Source organism: Cibotium barometz, chromosome 61 (assembly GCF_041138505.1).
Source record: "Cibotium barometz isolate CiBa-2024 chromosome 61, ASM4113850v1, whole genome shotgun sequence".
Classification (NCBI taxonomy): Eukaryota; Viridiplantae; Streptophyta; class Polypodiopsida; order Cyatheales; family Cibotiaceae; genus Cibotium; species Cibotium barometz.
In genome coordinates, this window is record NC_141106.1 from 21,253,817 (window position 1) to 21,273,738 (window position 19,922).

The 19,922-nt window shown below is 43.8% G+C and overlaps 1 protein-coding gene across 2 annotated transcripts in view; it reads right to left on the reverse strand.

The window, feature by feature from the left end:
• Positions 1-19,402, reverse strand: part of LOC147604654 (PH, RCC1 and FYVE domains-containing protein 1-like) — a 35,090-nt gene extending 15,688 nt beyond the window's left edge. Inside the window, exons 1-6 of one of the 2 annotated variants that reach the window (XM_086794481.1) lie at positions 18,422-19,402; positions 15,861-15,947; positions 5,903-5,992; positions 5,643-5,729; positions 3,221-3,424; positions 968-3,103 (exon numbers count right to left, since the gene is read on the reverse strand). In XM_086794481.1, the coding sequence (XP_086650607.1) occupies positions 968-3,103; positions 3,221-3,424; positions 5,643-5,729; positions 5,903-5,992; positions 15,861-15,947; positions 18,422-18,469 (2,652 nt within the window). In that variant the 5' untranslated portion in view covers positions 18,470-19,402. Of the gene's footprint in view, positions 1-967; positions 3,104-3,220; positions 3,425-3,724; positions 3,969-5,642; positions 5,730-5,902; positions 5,993-15,860; positions 15,948-18,421 lie in introns of those variants that run through there. The other variant, XM_086794482.1, reaches the window with a different exon arrangement.
• Positions 19,403-19,922: the final 520 nt, after the last annotated feature.

A 19,922-nucleotide genomic window follows, 5' to 3' on the forward strand; every position in this document is an offset into this window, starting at 1 on the left:
AGCAGGTTTCCTATATCTGAAATTAGTAAATGAGGCTGAATCTAGATAACATTGATTACACAAGACATTGTCCTTACAACATCAATCATAAAGTGTTTTGGCCCATTGTGATTTGGTTCTTTTCCCTCCAAGCAGAAATCACAAGTAAATCCCATGTATTGCCTATACCTATCCAATCATGGAGAGAGGAGAGGCAGGATACGCTTTCTCAGGCTCCACTAAAGACTTGAGGATTCTCTCAGCTTAATCTTCTGTATATTACTTGTAAATTATCTTCATCTGCTACATTCACTAGGTACTAAACTACTCGTGCTCTCAAAAATCTAGGCCTGTAAGACAAAGCAAAAAATCTTTCTGTAATCCTCACCCAGCTGTTGAAATGTGCTACATTGGGAAGCCTTGGAGTCATTTGCATCTGTTCAGGCTTCTCCTAAGGACTGAATCTGTTGTTCTTTTGGACTCATCCTACTGCTACCTGTTCTAGGTGCCCTGCCTACACTCATAGCCTCTTTTGTCCCTTCATGGGTTGGGGCTCACAACATGGGCTGATTCCTCAGCTGAACTCTAACCATAACTGGTGGCCTTAGCATGACACAGCCTCAGCTAAACTCTAACCATAACTGGTAGCCTTAGCATGACATGTGCCTTCTTGAGTTTAAGGTTTAACAAAAGGTGTGTAGTTAGAAACAAATGCACCACCCACAAGTTCGCAAAGGCCTACATAAATTAATGACTGTACAGGTATTATTTATGCATCAATACCTTGCAAAACTTTTACTAACAAGAGGAGGTTAGCATTCGTAAAGAACTGTGACACATGGAGTTTCTAATACAAGAACTTGAGGTAAATTCAAATATAGACTCTTTCAAACTAATGAAAACACAAACTGTTCCTGCTGTCATATGTCACTGATAGAATAAGGAGAGAACAGCAATTCAAAAATCTTCATACAAATAAAGCTTTTACCTGATTTTGTAGCTTCAATACTTCTTCACTCAGTGCTCTATTTGTCTCCTTCAGCTCATTCATTGTGAAGTCCTGGCATGAAAACCCAGTGCTTGTTAAACCTAAGATTGTAGGAGGAGGCGGACTAGGGGGTTGTGGAAGTGCTACACTTGTGTCAGTGCTTCTCGAGGATGCAATCGATATTGGTTTCATTGAAACCTTGACAAGCGCACAGCTGGGCTCAAACACAGAAGCTGCACCCATAGAACCCCAAGGAACTAAATCAATGGGAGCTGGTGACACACGCCTCAGGGATTCGTGTTTTTTGCTTTGTTTTGTGAGAATTTTAGCATCAAAATTTTTTGAATGTTCAAGAAGGGGAAGCCTTGGTGTTAGCAGCTGGGCCCTGTGGCTTTTTACTTCTGATTTTTCCTTCCTTCCTTTGATTTCTAGTGAATGCTGCACTAGCATGCCCTTTCTAGCTGTTCCTAGCTGGCCCAATGCACCAGCTTCGGTTGCAGCCTTTATCTTAACATAACAGGCATCACAGACACGATAAGGTTTCTTAGGGTTTGGAGCTAATTTTGCCCTTGTGACCTTTTTATTGCTGCATGTGTGACAAAAAGCATGCCCGCAGTTGTAGCAATTGTGCCGCTTTCTTGTAAACACAAAGGGCATTCGACATCCTGAGCACATTGACTGGTCTGCACCTGTGAACAATTTATGCAAGCAAATAGCTGCCGTGAAGCTCGACCCACAAGCAATACTCCTCACTTGTTTGTCTTTCAAGGCCTCTACCCTTGTTGGAGTGTGACGGTCTTGGACATCTCCATGCCCAAGTCTCCCATTCGCACCCTTTCCCCAGGTGTAAACATCTGTTCTGGATGTTAGAACAGCAACATGGTTAGCTCCACATGCTATTTCTTCTACAAATGCCTCCCAAAGCTTGCCTTCTACAAGGCCTGGAGTTTGCCCTTTTGCAAAAGGGTCTCCCAGTTGTCCATACATTGAGCTTCCCATGGTGTAAACTTGCCCTGATGTTGTTAAAGCAACAGTAAGGCTATGCCCACAAGCAACCTGACGGAAGTCATAATCTACAAGGGTTGCAACACAAGTTGGAATGAGCTTTGTGTCCCTCCCCCCATGTCCCAAGCGCCCCTTGTCACCATCTCCCCATGTAAAAAGCTTCCCTGAAGCACAAGTGCTGCCACCAGAGTAGCCCAGGATGACCTCAACCACAGCAGCACAGTGCCATGCTCCACACGCCACCTTTATAGTCTTCAAACCCTTTAAGGACTCCACTTCTCTTGGGAGCAATGAACTTGTCTTGTCCCCATGGCCAAGAACACCAAAAGTCCCATCACCAAATGTAAACAACTGCCCCAAGGAGGTTATAAAAGCCGTATGCCAAGGCCCACAAGCAACACTGGCAACTCGTATTCCTTCAGGCAGTGTAATTCTTCGAGGCACCCAATGACTCACATCATTTCCATGCCCTAGAAGCCCAAGACTCTGGCTGCCATTACCCCATGTGTAAAGGTCACCAGTCAATGTAACAGCACAAGTATGATTATCACCACAAGCTACCAGTTCAGCATTCGAACATGCCAAAGTTTCCACAAGCTGTGGCTGAGGCACATCAGCATTAATTCCGTGTCCAAGCCTACCCCCTGACTCCTCTCCCCAGCAAAATACCTCACCTTGTCTGTTAACCAAAGCAGCATGCTTACTGCCACAAGCAATGTTCTGTACATCTAACATTACAGCTGATTCCAGATGTTTCGGTAGGACAGCATCCATCTGAGACCCCACCATAGTTCCAGCTCGTACCCCACCCCCCAGCATTCCATCTCCAATTCCTTCTCCCCACATATATACATCACCTAATGCATCACCATCATCTTGGGCAGAGCCCTGGCTTGAGGAGCTAATCACACTAGAAAGGCTTACCCTAAATCCCTCTAACACATTATCTTTAAAATTATCTGAACCTACTTCCGAATCAACAGAATGCAGTGATTCCCCCAATGAGCAATTGTCTGGGTATCTCTTCCTTGAGTCAACTGAGTACATGGTGGTAGCTGAGGAATGCTTATCCAAACTAGAGTGTGGAGAGCTTCCACAGAGACTATAAGGCCTGTATGTGTCCAAATAATCCTGTAAAATGCAAGCCAGGTTAATCGCTCAGTAACCACATCACCTGGTTGGCTCAGGTAAGAAAAGGATTTCAGTGGAAGTCTATCATCGACCAATGAGAATTTATTAAATAAGTACCTGCTGTTGTAATAAATCAGTAGACACAAAAGCAGATCCTAAGGTGAGCCTTTTGCGAAGGTAACCTATGGGGCTACTTGTGTCTAAAGACATAAAAGATTCATTTCTTCTGTCCACCCGCACTCTATGCGATTGCCCGCCACCACTAATCAAGGCCTTTATGCCAACAAACCATAATTCTGCTTGCTCCTTGTCTTTACAGATCTGTCAAATCAACGAAAAAAGTAGGTAAATGCTTAAATTGAACAAAATGTTGCACTTCAATACACTTCAGGAGTTGCATAACCAGAACATGCTTTTTTGAGAGAGATATTCGGTATTAGGTCTTGGGGTTCAAATCACACCCTAAGCTGGGGAATGTGGTGTGATGCAACTCGGGCAAAGAGCCCAAGCCAATGAGCATGCTAAAAATGAAGCAAATTTATGAGTCAAAAAACACGGGAAAAAAAATACATAAGGAAAAACCTAATGTAAAGAGAGTTGCAGGTACTGGGGAAGCCCAACCTTCTGGTTCATGTAGTGTTCCCTCTGCTGCTGTCGTAACAAGCCCAATTTCGCTTGACATGTGCAAGTATTCAGTTTTCCCATTTATGAAGCCTCCAAGCCAAGTTCCCTTACAGGCCACCACAGCAAGAGAAGGTTCCACCTACTAAGATAAGGTTCAACTTACCAAGAGCATCTCTCAAACTAGCATGATCGGTTTTGGGAAGAACATAAGGTCCTCCTTGGGAAACCCAATAGCACTATATACAACCCCCCCCCCCACCCCCACCCCCACCCAACAACAGAAGGACAATATAGACGAGAGGGGTTTGTCTTTCCCAGTAGTCATGACCCACATGGGGTTTCTGTAAGGAGTAAACAGTGTCATCATCAAGCCTGGTGGCTTCTGATCTTGAATGGGCTGCTAGCATTTGTCCCAAAAAATCCTCCTGGGGCACATTCAAGTGTCCTCTAGCCTGGCGATCCGAATGGGCTTCTCCCACTCAGTCAAGATACTCCTTCTACGTTACATCCACATAGAATGGCACTTGCACCTGGTCTGCGAAGGTGGCGCTACAGATCAAGAAGATTGCCCCAGACAAGGGGCATACATATTACAGATTACCATTTGCATAGCTACATCATGAGCGCACCCTTCCCCAAATGATAATTCCAGACCCAACAACCTAGCGGAGGAAACAAACATTGACAAAATAAAAACACTGCTTCTATGCCATGCTGGCCAAATGAGAGTGGCCCTCACGTGACCCTGTTCTCAAAACCCCATCCAAGTGAAAAACTTGTTTTTTGGGGAGTGGAAGACTAATGAGTTACTTGTAGCATGCTGCAGTAAGACGTGTGATAGGCAAAGGCCAAGACTGACCAATAGGCATGTTGATATGACTTGTTGATGTGATGGTCTAACATGAACATTAAAGGTAAAGAGAATACTTCAATGCTTCATACTTCATAATTCTTCATTGTGTGAGGCGAGTCCTGTAAACATATTTCTTTCAGCTGCTTCAAAAGCCAAATAGAAGAGCACATAACATACGTGAGTATCATCATACACATTTTTTTCAAGCATCTACAAATGTTTGGATAAGCAATCATACGAGTATGTGCATATTCTTCTGAAGTGGATTTTCTGCTAAACTCCAGTGACATTATCACCATGCTAACATGTTGAGCCAATAAGCAGAAGGCCTTCTATTTATTTACCAGTTTCTTCAAGCCAAAAAGTGGTTTTTTTTTTCCCTTGAGTAGATTCTTCTGTGGTTGCAATTTAATACCCGCCCAGTGGCGGCTTGGTCTTCCCGCCCCCAAAAGCATTACAACTCGCAGTCACAGACAAGCCACAATACCAATGGAGGCATGCAGGGACTTGAATTCAGGACCTCCACTCCCCGTGTCACAAGCAATTACCACTCGGCTACACATGCCCGTTGGTGCCAAAAAATCAATTGCCACTTGACATTGACAACTTGTCCCTCTTTGTCACATAGATTGTTTCCTTCCAGTGGACCAAGAAGTCACTTGTGAAATGTCTGTTATTTGTCTACAAAGTTAACTGCAGGCCTGTAGCTCTAGATGTCTACTTATCAGCCAACTCACACCCATGACAACAAGGAAGACAACGAAGTATATGCAGGACTGCAGCTCAAGTGACCTAGTTATGAGACAGCTCCCATCCCATGACAACAAGGACTGCTGAGGGCCCAGATATATGTTGTCTCAAAATTGGAACAATCCGTCAAAATATAGATTTACAACATCTCTAATAAAATCTTCTGTACATTTTTGTCAGCTCATATTGATAAAGCAAGAGGACATTGTGAACCAACATTCGGTTCTTGTTTGTAAGCATGCATGCTTTGTAATCAATTTCACACCATTATAAAGCTACAAGATTTCCACAGAGAGTAAGAAAAGCACTCACCAAATCAAGTGATTGGTCTTCATGCCCATAAATAAGCGAGAAGGATTGATATTCTTTATCAGGTTGTGGGTGCCGTTGGAAATTTGCCTACCATTGTAGATTTGGAATAAAATATATCACCAAAAAAGTAGAATAAACATAGGAAAATCCAAAACAACAGAGCCACGGAGCTAGTCCTACATGCAATCTGTGAGACCATAAGAAAAATTAATTCCCATTTCATTTGTAAGTCACACAAGTATTGAGAGATGCAAGCTCACAGTGCGTTGCCCTGGAACAATCCTGGTCACAGAACTTAGACTGAGCTGCAACTCTTCCTTGCCAGAGTACCATATCAAAGTTTTCTCATCCTGCAGGAGTCGCATTCAATTAAATTTCAAAATAATCAGAGAGAACCCATGGTACACATCACTTGTCCAGAATTTAGATGCTAATTGTACTTCCATATCATCTCAACCTTTCCCTTCATAAGAGTCTTACCAACAAAAAACGTAGTTAGAGATAGTAAAAAGGTGTGCCTAGACCCTTGAGATCTCCTGTAGACTGTAGATCCCTTATCCTGCTGCCTGCATTTACGCATAGTAATTTGATGTCTTTGAATTTTGCCTAATTTCACTACATGTCATTGAGCATGATTAGTTTCACAACTGATGTACCATTCCAACAGAAATGTGTACCCACCCCAAATAGGGAGAAGTGGCCTGTCGGACCAATGACAAACTATGCATGGCAGCAAGGAATTTCAGAACACTTTGGTCAGCCCTGGCCCTAGGGCCCACACAACTTCACCAAGACATACACAAATAGATATGCTGATAGATATGCTATCACGGATTTCAGCCCAAATTCACCAGCAAGTTTCCTCTTCCATCTTCAGCCAGCGTTTGCTCAGAGACATTGTTCTCATGCAACTTGGGTTGCCAGGGAGATTTGGTCTTGAGTAGAGTTTAGGTCTTCTCTTTAGTTATCAATTTTGAGTCATCTGACAAGCTTTTGCGTAGAGCGTTTGCTCTGCTCTGTTTTGTAATAGAATTATAGTAGTAGTTGTAGGTTATGGGGTGTGCTTGTTCGTGTCAAGTCTTTTGTTGCGTAAATCTTCTCACTGTAAAAACTTGCACTCGACCAGCAGTCTTACACATGTGCCGAACTCACTCCAAGATATACCCATAAGTTTCTATCACATAACAGGCTCCTATAAAATTTGATTGCCAAAATGTGCCTTACATGGGGTCATTCCTATGGCTGATATTTGTCATTTTAAGTGAATATGCCGCCTACCTTACATCGCCTACCTTACATGGAGTCATTCCTCTGGCTGATATTTGTCATTCAAAGTGGCCTATATCAATGGCAAAAACTCCTCACACTTTGGCTGTCGATCATGCACATAACAAACTTCGAAAGCTAACCGAAGGGTGGGCGCACAGCACTCGAAAATTACAATTTTGCTCAAATGTTATCAATCAAAGCACGTCAAAATTGTCGAGTAAACTTGCATCCTTGTTTGACACCAAGGTTGTGGGAGGCGTGTGGTATGGTGAGCTCGACTCACGTCATGCCTAGGTAGGCCCACATCTGGTGGCCTCACTTTGATGGACAAATGTGTGGTGTCCTCTGCCATGACATATGTCCATAAGTTTCTTCACAATCTTCACAATCTTTTTGTGTTGACAGGTTCCTACGTACGCATGGCTGAGGACAAAATTTGATGGCCAAAAGCAGCCTCACATGGAGCCCTTTTGATCGCTGATAAGTACGCTATTTAATGTAGCCTTTGCTGATGGCAAAAACACCCCCACTTTGACTTTTGATCATGCACATAACACTTCAAATGTATAAAGCGAAATAGTTGTAAATTTATTTCTAACCATCATAGTGTAGGTGAAAAACACTCGAAAATTGGAGAAAAACTGTCCACTAGACTTGCATCCTTGTTTGACACAAGGATTTTGGGAAGGCAATCCAAATTCACCTTATAAGAAAGTGCAATTTATAACCTCATGGTAGTCATCCACAAGACAATAAACCATCAACTCCATCATGCATAATATGGACTAGATACTATAGCATCCCCACTAATGTCATCAGTGCCCAATAGTGGGTGTAGAACTTGGTATCAATATATGCTCCCACACACACACCCCATGCGCACACAAAGCATACGTTCATACAAAGGCCTGTGTACTGAGTTTCTGTCAGAGCTCCGGAGATACAAGGCAAACCCAACCATAATGAAGCCTAGCACCAAGGATCATAACAAATAGAAAGAATTATTACAACAAAAAGGTAGTTGATAGGGCATATGCACCACTAAAGATAGAAAGAATTAACACAATATCAATTGGCTACAACTTGGACGAAAACTTCACAATGTAAATTTGCATGTCCGCTAATACAACATAAAGATATACCTAGATGAATCCAGTAACATGCCCAAATTCACCTTATAAGAAAGTGCAATTTATAACCTCATGGAAGTCATCCGCAAGACAATAAACCATCAACTCTATCATGCATAGTATGGACTAGATATTATGACATCCTAACGTCATCAGTGCCCAATAGTGGGTGTAGAACTTGGTATCAATATATGCTCCCACACACACACACATAGCATACATTCATACAAAGGTCTGTGTACTGAGTTTCTGTCAAAGCTCCAGAGATACAGGGTAGACTCAGTCATAATGAAGCCTAGTACCAAGGATCATAACAAATAGAAAGAATTATTATAACAAAAAGGTAGTTGATAGGGCATATGCACCACTAAGGATAGAAAGAATTAACACAATATCAACCGACTACAACTTGGACGAAAACGTCACAATGTGAAATTTGCATGTTCGCTAATACAGCATAAAGATATACCTAGATGAATCCAAGAACATGCCCAAGTTCACCTTATAAGAAAGTGCAATTTAGAACCTCATGGTAGTCATCCACAAGACAATAAACCATTGACTCCATCATGCATAGTATGGACTAGATAGTATGGCATCCCCACTAACATCATCAGTGCCCAATAGTGGATGTAGAACTTGGTATCAATATATGCTCCCACACGCACACACACAGTATGCATTCATTCATACAAAGGTCTGATGTCCTTGATTGTGCCATCTTCTTTGCAAGGAATCATTATGACAAACTTGCTCAAGCGATTTGCAATAGTCAAGCATTGTGTGTTACATGCACTGTGTTGTTGAGCATTTAAACTTAATTAGGAAGAGACTAAGTGAAGAGAGAAAGGACAGAGACAATACCCGATAGGGTCTCAATCACCCACTTAAGGCCCTCCGTTGGCAAGAAATTTATTTGTGTATGTTGTAAATTATGCACAATCAAGTGTTCCTTCTTCCACCAAGGAGAGGATATGCATGGTACTGCAAAACTGCACCTACACCATGATGTTCACAAGTAATATATGTTCTTTATTTTGGTGGGTTTAAAGCACTCCCCTATGGTCCAATTATGAACACCAAGTAGGATCCTTTATCCGGAAAAATCACGATTTTTTCTTCTTGATACACAAGGCACAATTAATTCTCCTTTCAAAAGCTAACACTTTCTCTAAATGTCGATTCTCCTTCAAAAGCTCCAAAACGTGCTTTAAGTGCTGCTCATGCTCCTCTCGAGTGCATGAGAAAACCAAATAATCATGCAAACATCCAAACACCAGCTTACGGATGAGTGACTTGAAATTTGAATACTCTCATCGTCATCTTGTCAGTGCATTGATCAAACCAAAAAACGCTATTATGAATTCCTAGTCTTCTTTTTGAGTTTGAAATGATGTTTGGTTGACACCATTCCGTGCAAGGTAAACGATCAATTGCAGCTAAAAAATCAGCATAGACAAAAGATTGCAGGTTTGGGCCAAATGTAAGGGCCGTTTACAGCCTATGGGCAGCACAATACCAGCCCGAGGGTTGCGCACTCTTTAAGCTCCACATAGAAGTAAGCATTTGATACTCATTTTGGTCCTCTACTCCAAGAGTACCTAATTGAAACAGAGTTAGCAGCTCTACATACAAAGAACATGGGTTCAACCTCAAACCCGCCCATCCAGAATCAAACTAATATATTCATGTTTTGGCAATATAAATTGATTTATCTTGCCTTGTCCCTTGTGTATTTGCAATTAAGTGATTTAGTCATGTGATTAGCATTAATTATATTAATTAATGTTTAATTAGCATTATTCTAGCCACATGTAGATTAATTTGCATATGTCTTCGCATAGGGTATTATTGAAGATCCATGCATTAGTTTGCGCCTAGGAGTCTTGCATGCAATTAGAGTCTAGGTCAAGGTAGTAGACAGCACGAGCTGCAATTTTCTTCACTGCAAGCATGGAAGGTGGTCTCAAGACTTTGTCCAAGGACCAGTTAGTGACTTGGGAGGACATGATCAAGATTCACATCTCTTGGAAGCAAAGATTCCAATGGGATGACATTTCGCGCAGCATTGGAAGTACAAATTGGAACACGAAGACATTTAGGATGCAATGCCAGATCAGCTAAGTCAAAGCCATGTGCAACAAGGGAAGCGCGTTGAGAAGGCAGATCCAAAATGCAGATCTCAGCCATGCATTAGTCTAGGGACAGCACTGACCTTCTGTACTTGCATGTAGCTTAATGCTAGCATGATAGGAGTCAAGATCTGAGTCCAGATCCCAATTCAGCATTGAATATACTCATGTTTTTCAATATATACAGTAGATAAGGTCATGTTTATGGTCTATTTGTGTATTTGCAGCATTAATTACCCCATAATCAACATTTAATTAGTGTTAATCTAGAACGCTTCCACACGCATGTAACATGCACTCCCTCATAGATAGGGCTGTATGGGGGTCCACAATCACACGAGGATTGTAGTATCTATCGAGTGTGTGACATAAGGGAAATTAAGCACTATCTTCATATGCCCTAATTGTTATGAGATTTAAGGAAGGTACCACGCTCAAGTTTTATTCAAAACAAAAACCAACAATGCTTGAGCGTCTTTCTTTTGGAGATAAGAAACACTTGAGAGCCTAAGGCGACTTCTTACCATGATACTAAGGATTGCAAAAGACGATTGGGGAAGCCGACTGGGAAGGCAAACTACCCCTAGGACATCTCATGCGACAATTTTGATTCACCCCTTGGAGACCTCCTTCACTACAGCCATGGCCATGCCCACCTACCCGGGCTAGGGATGATGTTGTTATTAAAGTAGAAAACTAGACACCTCATACCTCCCGCCATAAGACATCGCGCAGACAAACAGAGACATGTGACCCCTATTATATAGAGGTATCAGATGTGCCATGATCCGTCCATGACCTTCAGACTCTCATTGCTGAAGCAAGGATAGGTGCTCTCAATATTTGTAGAAATACATCACTCATCTGTATGCAAACCTTTTTTTCTCAAGGTGTTTTTCTCTATGTTCCGACTTTTAGCCTTTTCATGGCAAACCGGTACTACGAGATCCGGGGGCGCTTTCATTGCCTCTTCCGAGATGGATTTGGGCCATTGTCTAGAGTGATGGACTACTCAGACCAGCGTTGCCTTGGGCTTTTTCTCCTCGAGCTGCACAGACACCGAGACCACATCCTACGCTCCAGACAAGGGAGACATGTCCGAGACAGGCCAGCGCACCCTTACCGACTTCTTCAGAGCACCAATGACACCACGCACAGTTGACCACGAGTCGATTGGGCCCACACAGCCACCTCGAGGAGTCACCCTAGACAGAGCTGGAGAGCTATGTAGAGCACGACGTCCACGACCGGCTGGGCCACAACCCCAGTCACGAGACATTATCAGAGGATACATGTGATATTGGCACGACATCGTGCGGCATGACCTCAGCGCTTCAGCCTGTCTATGCTCGATCAACCTATGCGAGACATTATGGGATGAGTCTATCTCAGTTGCTTCCCATAGCCAACCATTTTTCCAGTTCCACGCTTTTATCAGATATGCCTTTTTCTAGATATGCCTTTTTCTGGCAGTTGTATCAGACCACTAGTTCCTCTTTGGCCACATGTTATAGCTAGTTGTTTTTCAGTTTAAACTTTTCATTTTCTACTCCGGACATTTAGTTTCCTTGAGTTTTGGATGTATTGGTACTTTTGTCTCTACCTTTAGCATGTGCAATGCCTTCTAAGAATCAAACACCCCAAATAGATCTCAAATACCTCTTCCCTCCACCCAACAAATCCAGATCCACAATATCCTTCGACGACATGGCGAGCTCCCATCATTGAGGGGAGATGCTATAGCTACTTTGTGTTCTATTATGGAGGAAGACGGTATCACCGTATGACCACACATTGTCATCATGTAGCTGTCAAAATACGCAACGGAAATGATAACCAAACTTGAGACCACAAGAGCAAGTAGAGTGTAGAAAATAGATAGCACAAGAGAAGGAGAGAGATAGGCGTATAACTCTTCTCTATACACAAGATCCCGAGGAAAACTGAATGAGTACAATGTGGGGCAATGGGGCCTATTTATATGGCCCCATCATGGGGTCGGCCAGCACTAGTGGCCCTCACGACTGGGCACATCCAGTCGGCCAGCAGAGAAAAATACCACGACCCCTCCTGATGAAGTCGACCAGCTCCTGGTACACATGAGTGCAGTTGGCCAGCATCAGAGGCTCCTGCCAGCCTGTGGCAGCCACCCACATCATGGAAAAAATGGGAAAAAATGCAGGGAGTGAGGAAAAATGATAAAACGCCTATACACGGCGGGCACACCCACAACAGAGGCCCTAGTGTCTGATAAAGACAGGAGATGACTTCTAACACCCCCTCTCAGCTCCTGGCTGTGAAACCAACCACAGGGAGCTGGGGTGCCGCCTGAGCAAATCGTGAGATAGCGACTTCGTGAAGAGGTCCACCGTACTGTCCTCCATCGAACAGAACTCTAGCAAGATGTCATCAGCAACGATCTGTTCACGAACAAAGTGCTTGTGGATGACCATGGGTTCCTCCAGTGGAAGCCCAATCCTGCAATGCAACCTCTGCAACCTCACCACCTCACAAGCAGCATCACAAGTAGCCCGGTACTCTGCCTCTGTCGTCGACAAGGCAAAAGATGACTGCCTCTTACTGCTCCATAAAACTGCTCCGGGGCCTGAAGTAGATCTCCTCGTGTCCGGATCTCCTCCCCAAACTGAGTCACTCCCACCGTGGAGTCGGACTCCATAATCCATCCCCCTCCTGTGTACAAGAGTCCATGATCCTTCGCATGCCGCAGAAACCACAGGATACGCAATCCTGCTTCCCATAGAGTCATCTGCAACCATGAGCTCAACAGCCTCATCACGAAGCTCACGTCCAATCTGGTGTCTATCAACAAGATCAATGAACCATTTTGCTTTTGAGTCAAAGAGGCATCACACTACTCACAAGGATCAACACCTGTTTACGGTGAAAAACCAAGTCCTGGAAACCTGGTGAAGACCATGCAAGGCCTTATGAAACCTGTCAACCACCCCCTCTGAATCCAGAACCACAAAGCCTGGGGTATGCACCTCCTTCTGCAAGTAATCAACTGCCACCTGCCTGGCTTTCCGAAAGGTCCCGTGGAAAGAACATCCTCATCTATAGGAGGTTCTTTGTCCCGAATACTACGAGACATCAGAGCATAAGTGACCCCTCTGACTGACGAACACAAGAACTACCAACATCAGTACTGGAGAGTTCCTGCCAACTGCTGCCATCTACTGGCAAGCTATCCACCATCTGGTCTCGCAAAGCCTATACTTGCAGCGTATCCACCCTTAAGTGGCCATTACCAGACTGCCACTCATCACAAACCTGAGGACCTGGGAGAGAGAGTGCTGAAAGCTTGTAAACTCCATTCTCCACTCTGCCTTCCCAAACCACCTGGCCTATTGCTTTGTCCCGGAGAGCAACAAAATGCTCATCAAACTCCACCCATATGCCAGTCTTGCAAACCTGATGCACTAACAACAGATGAAAACCAAGTGACGGAACATACAACACCTGGGAGGAATGCTTCCCCCCTCTGCCATCGGGAACTATCTCCAACCTGCCCTCACTGTGAACTGGGATAGTGGATGTATCCCCAGTAAGAATGTGACCAGAATACCTGCTGAGATCCTGTAAATCTGAATGAGAAGGAGTCATGTGCCTGGAAGCACCACTGTCTAGAATCCACTCCCAAGTATCCATTGCGGAGAATCCTCCAATCTCCTCCTTGCCTGAAGAAAATGAAACATCGGTGTCCATCACCTCCAGGTGCACAAAAGCCGGCGTTTTCATGATTGCTGCCGAGGAATCTTCACCCTTCTCGGTCTTCCGCTTGGGACACTGCCTCCAATAGTGGCCTTTCTCGCCACAATCATTATAGGTCCTCTCTGCCTTTAGTTTCTCGCGGTTAGCATCGGACTTCTTCTCAAAAGCCTTCTCCGAGGAAGCCTTCCCTTTGCCCGTGTTACGGCCTTTCAACCGTTGGCCAGGTAAGGCCTCCGAACCTCCATCCTGAGAAGGGTTCGTGAATCGTTCCTCCTGGTCCAAGACCATGGGCACAAGCTCCTCCCACGTGATGGTGCTAAGCCTGCCACTGGTAATCAAAGACAGAAAGCAGAAAACTCAACAGGCAAGTGGGACAGCAAAGTAATGGCCATGTCTTCAGATGATATCTCCTTCCCAGCCTGGAAGACTTCCTGCTCAAGGACCTACAGCTTGTTAATGTGCTCCCGCATCGTTGATGACTTTGCAGGACTCATAACCCGCATCTGTACTTCCAAGGAAATCCTCTTCATGCGCGATACCCTGTTGTAAAGAGAGGCCAAATGCTGCCATATAACTCTGGCCAGCGTCATATGCTTTACATGATTGATTACCTGCAGTGTGCAGTTGAGAAAGATAAACGAACGGACCCTGGCGTTGACACGATCCCACATCTGTGTCTGAGCCTCCCAGTCCTTTCGGATCGACGGTAACTCCCCTTCCTCTGCTTCCGGCCGTGGAACCCCAACAATGACGAAATCAGCGAGGTTGTAAGACTCCAGAACAGATTCCATCATAACCTTCCATATGCCGTAGTTGTTCCCGTCCAACCGACAGGTCCACTGGGAACGTGGGGAGTGTCGGGATCTTCACATGCTTCTCAGCCATCTCTAACAAATTTGCCATTGTGGGGATGTAAGTGAAAAAGGGTGGGCAGGTGGGAAAAAAAACTCTTAACCTACAAGTGGCTGTCCAGCACTTTAGCCCACCTTCCTCTTGCAACTTCTCTTCCCGAACAGTCCAAACAGTCCACCAATCAGCAACGTAACTATCCCCCTCTTGCTCAGAAAACTCCCAAGATCTATCAAGAGCCTAGGGCTTTGATACCATGTCAAAATATGCAACGGAAATGATAACCAAACTTGAGACCACAAGAGCAAGTAGAGTGCAGAAAATAGACAGCACAAGAGAAGGAGAGAGATAGGCGTATAACTCTTCTCTATACACAAGATCCCGAGGAAAACTGAATGAGTACAATGTGGGGCAATGGGGCCTATTTATATGGCCCCATCATGCAGTCGGCCAGCATTAGTGGCCCTCACAACTGGGCACATCCAGTCGGCCAGCAGAGAAAAATACGACGACCCCTCCTGATGAAGCCGGCCAGCTCCTGGTACACATGAGTGGAGTCGGCCAGCATCAGAGGCTCCTGCCAGCCTGTGGCAGCCACCCACATCATGGAAAAAATGGGAGAAAATGGGGAAAAAATACAAAGAGTGAGGAAAAATGATAAAAACACCTATACAGGGCGGGCACACCCACAACAGAGGCCCGGGTGTCTGATAAAGACAGGAGATGACTTCTAACAGTAGCATCACCTAGATACTTTAGCTTATGTACCTAAGTTCGTATGACTTTTTTTCTTTTCCATGGTTCAATATTCATCATGGATACATTATACTACTTTTTTGATCTCACAAACCCCAGTCTATTGAAGACGTCTCTCTCTCTCTCTCTCTCTCTCTCTCTCTCTCTCTCACACACACACACACACACATGGCGAGCTCCCATCATTGAGGGGAGATGCTATAGCTGCTTTGCGTTCTATTTTGGAGGAAGACGATATCGCCGTATGACCACACATTGTCATCAAGTAGCATCACCCTCTCTCTCTCTCTCTCTCTCTCTCTCTCTCACACACACACACACACACACACAAAAAAAAACATCTTACTCACACTGGAGAGTCTAAAAGGACAAAATCTTGGCTTTCCCTTCCGTCCATACTTCAACAAATGTGCACCCTTTTTCAATGCAACTATTGCCTGCACAATACCAAAAACCACACACAAGACAACATAAACACTTTCAATATGATGGCACTTTAGGCAAATACATCAAGGTATTAGGCACAAAAGTTATCAACATGAAAAGCTATTTCATTCAATGCAATTATAGATTGATGACTGAAGCATTATGTTTCCAAAGACCAAAATACACCCCCAAAAAAAAGTACAACTGCGTTCATGAAGCAAGCTTCTCATAATTCATCACGTGATATGTGCACGTTACAATAGCATATCATGTCACCTACAACCTAGTGCACACATTCCTGCAGCTTTGAACAATCTCCAAAACAGACCCTTAGTAGACCTAGTTGGAGTCACAGCAATTGCACTTGATCTAGACCCAGCGCCTCAAGGATGATCCACCCTCCCCACAGGTCAAGATAATCAAAAGGGGATGCCACATGCATCATACCCACACAACAAATTGCATGTGTCGTGTTATGACTCCTGATTAGCCAGACGGTTTGGCACCATGTTACAAGCCCTAAAGAAACATGCTTCCACATAGTTCACCTTGATGTTTAAAATCCCCATAAAAAGCTTATGCTCTTGCAAGAACGATCTATGGAAAATCCGACTCCCCCTGCGATCCCTAGTTAAATAACACCTTCTTTTACCCCTGATATGTTTGGGGGCGATAAGAAGGAGAAGACCCAAGAGTATGTGGACTCTTGGCTGAACCGTTGGAAAGCACTTTGCATAGTCTTGCATAGACAGATCTCAGTTTATGATCTGTGACATCATTGTATATATTCAGAAGCTTCGGTCTATATGGTCTTCTCTATTGTGTGCTTGCTAGGTTTGATTAGCATAATCTCTTTGTTTGCTTAGCATATTACCATTTAGCTATGATGGCTATGCTACATTGGTATTAGAGCTTAGGGCACTCATGTGTCTAGGTTGTTACCTAAGCAAGTTTACATTAGGGTTTGCATGCAGCTAGGGGCAGACGGTAGATCTCAAGCCATAGGTGCTAGGTCTTGCATGTGGATCCTTTTAGGCAGCAGATCTACATATTACAAAACTTTCAACGATGATTCTTCTGGTTACAATTGAAGTATCTGCCCTCAAGTATGTTTCTTCAATTTCTTTGGTGGTGTCTTCGATGGATTGGTCTCTAGGTTCTGGACAATTCCCCAGGAGAAAACTTACATTTAGCCTTGGGTCCCAGCTCAGTAGTGGTGCTCCTCAAAACTCCCAGATTAAAACCGGCTGTAGTGTTATCAAAGAAAAACTTTGTAAATAGGATGGCTTCCTCCAACGTCTTGCTATGATTCCGGCTAACTTCCAATTTATAATCTGGATCCAAGCAATACAAAAAAAAACCCCCATAAAACCCTAGGCTAAAGGTCGCAATAAAGTGGATGGTGTACTATGATACCGTTTCTGTCAAATAGCCGGGCATCCTCTGTCCACTCTCAGCAAAAAAACAACCACCACCTTCTTTTTCTGCAGGGCCCTGATTTGTGAGGTGTGATGGACATATTCTTTGCTTGTGCTCCCACACACACCTTTGTTTTTTTTATGTACCTTGGGGATCCCAAAACTAGTGGAGCTATAACATGTTTATTCTTTCTTCATGGCTTTCCTATCACAGTCGAAAGTGTGTTTCTTTCGCAGATCGTGAAGGTGTTCATCTCCCCAAAACAAACTGCAGCGAACCCCATAAAATCTCAAACTATTTACAATGCCTGTCACTATTTATAATGATGCATGGATGTAACCTTTAGCTAAAGAGAAGCTGAGTCAATGTGGTTTGTAGCTCATGAAGACTTGAGAGTAGGCCATATGCTCAAACCCCTAGACTTTTGGGGTGATGTTTATTTCTTCATCTTGATGGAAAGAGTCATGCAACAGCAGCACCAAAAAAAAAAAATGTGCAAACGGAAAAGAAAGGAGCAAGAGGATGTGTGGGTTTGAACAAGTTTCTTTCGTGAGATGTTAATAATGGTGAATTATGATGGACTGCACTGGATTAAGCTAAGAACCTGTACCACGTTAACTTGTGAGGCTCTACAGATGCAACCCTCCTTGTAGACCACACTAAGCTATGTAGCACTTTAAAGTGTACTAATGCAGAGCTGCTCCTAAAGAGGCTTTGTGTGGGTATGGACTACATTCACGTGGTTTTGTGAAAATATGGACTACACCACCCTGATTTTGTGTGGATATAAACCACAAGTTTCTTTTGCGATTGATATTATATGATTATATCTGAGTTGGCAGGATTTGACCCCGAATACCTGCCTGGTGAGTCCAGTCCTACCAACATGCTACACACCCCCTACACAGATATGGACCACAATAACGTGGTTTTGTATCAATATAGAATACACAAAACTGTGAGCCTGTGTCGGTCATCGAGGGCTTCCCCATCCATCAGGTTACAAAAAAATAAAATAGATTTTGAGCTTTTAACATGGGAATACATTTCGCTTAGCGAGACACACCTGCTCAATGTCCCGTTCAAAGGTTCCTCCTCGCACCGAGTCAGTCATACCTGCACTTCAGCAGCTGCTACACCAAACGTTGGGAAAGCTCCTATCACAGTGGCGTTGTGACTCTTTTGCAGTCGTTAGAGACATGGACACTGGAATAAAAGCTTGGGATGAAGAAGCCAAGAGATCCTGTAAGCGTTTCGATTTTTGTCCTTCTGTATTTGCGTGAAAGTCTCCAAAGAAACCTAAAGCTGCATCAGAATAGTGCAAAAAACACAGAATCTTGTCTTGCAAGCCAGATGCTTTGCCAGAGTGGGAGAAGAAGAGAATTTTCAATCGATGGATGTGTTTCTCTGCGGTTTTGATTTTCCTGCCAACAATTCCATTGTGGAAAGACGAACGATGGATGTAATTCTCTGCGGTTTTGACTCTATTTCTGGCTTAGCTAGGAAATTTTGCCTGTGCTTCGATTTTCCTGTATGAATTGTGAAAGAAAGCAGCCTGCATTTCTGCAAAGCTCCATTCTTCTGCTCAGAAAAAATCAACAAATCTAGCCCCTTCGAGAAGAAAAGCTCCGTCTCTGGACATGGCAGGAATCCATCAGAACCGCTCATAAGCTGTTCGAGAAAGAGGAGTAAAAACGCCGCAAAAAACACAGGGAAGAAGACAAGCTAGGGTTTTAAAAAAGCAGAGGTGATTATGGTTTTCCTCTGAGCAGAGAAAGCTAAAGAAACGGAAACCTGAAGAAATGGCGCCCTGCAGAGTGTGCAGGTCTTCTGAGGGGCTCTAGGGGGGGCACAAATGATTGCCTGCAGACGCCAAAATGCAGGCACAACAGGGCCCAGGGCGATGGTGAAACATCAAAAAGAGGAAAAACTAGGTAACGTGCAAGTGCGAGCTCGTTTGGCTATGGCGGAAGAAAAGCAGACAAAAAAGCAAAAGGCAAAATTTATATATCTATTTAGTGTGTATCTTTCGGCCCCCTGCAGAAGACCACGGGGTGGCACCGTGGCACGGGCCTTCTGTCGCATTTCATTTCATGTCATTACAGAAAACATTCCCATCGCATTTCATTTCATCTCATAGTAACTTTGTAATTCGTGCCGTTTTCAAAATTAGCATTTACTTTGCTTGTGTGACAGCAAATTATTTTTCGAAAAAAATATTGTGCAGATAATTTCTTTCTAAATAGCATTTAATTTGATTGTGTGACCTTAGACAGCATATTTTTTAAAGGTATGCATTAATATAAAGGGCGTCCGCCTAGACACCCTCTCCCACTATCAGTGTTGATTTCACATTGTCCACGAACATTTAGGAGCTAGCTCATCAAGATGCATACTTGCATGTAGATGCAAAAAAACATCCTCCATGGATAAGCCAAACATCTAGAAACAAGGTTTGTAGTGGGGCCAACCCAAGATTCAACCTTGCACCTTCACACCCACCATGTAACTGTTCATCTTACATGGTTGAGCCCATTCACCCCTTGAAAGAAGGTACATGAAGTTGT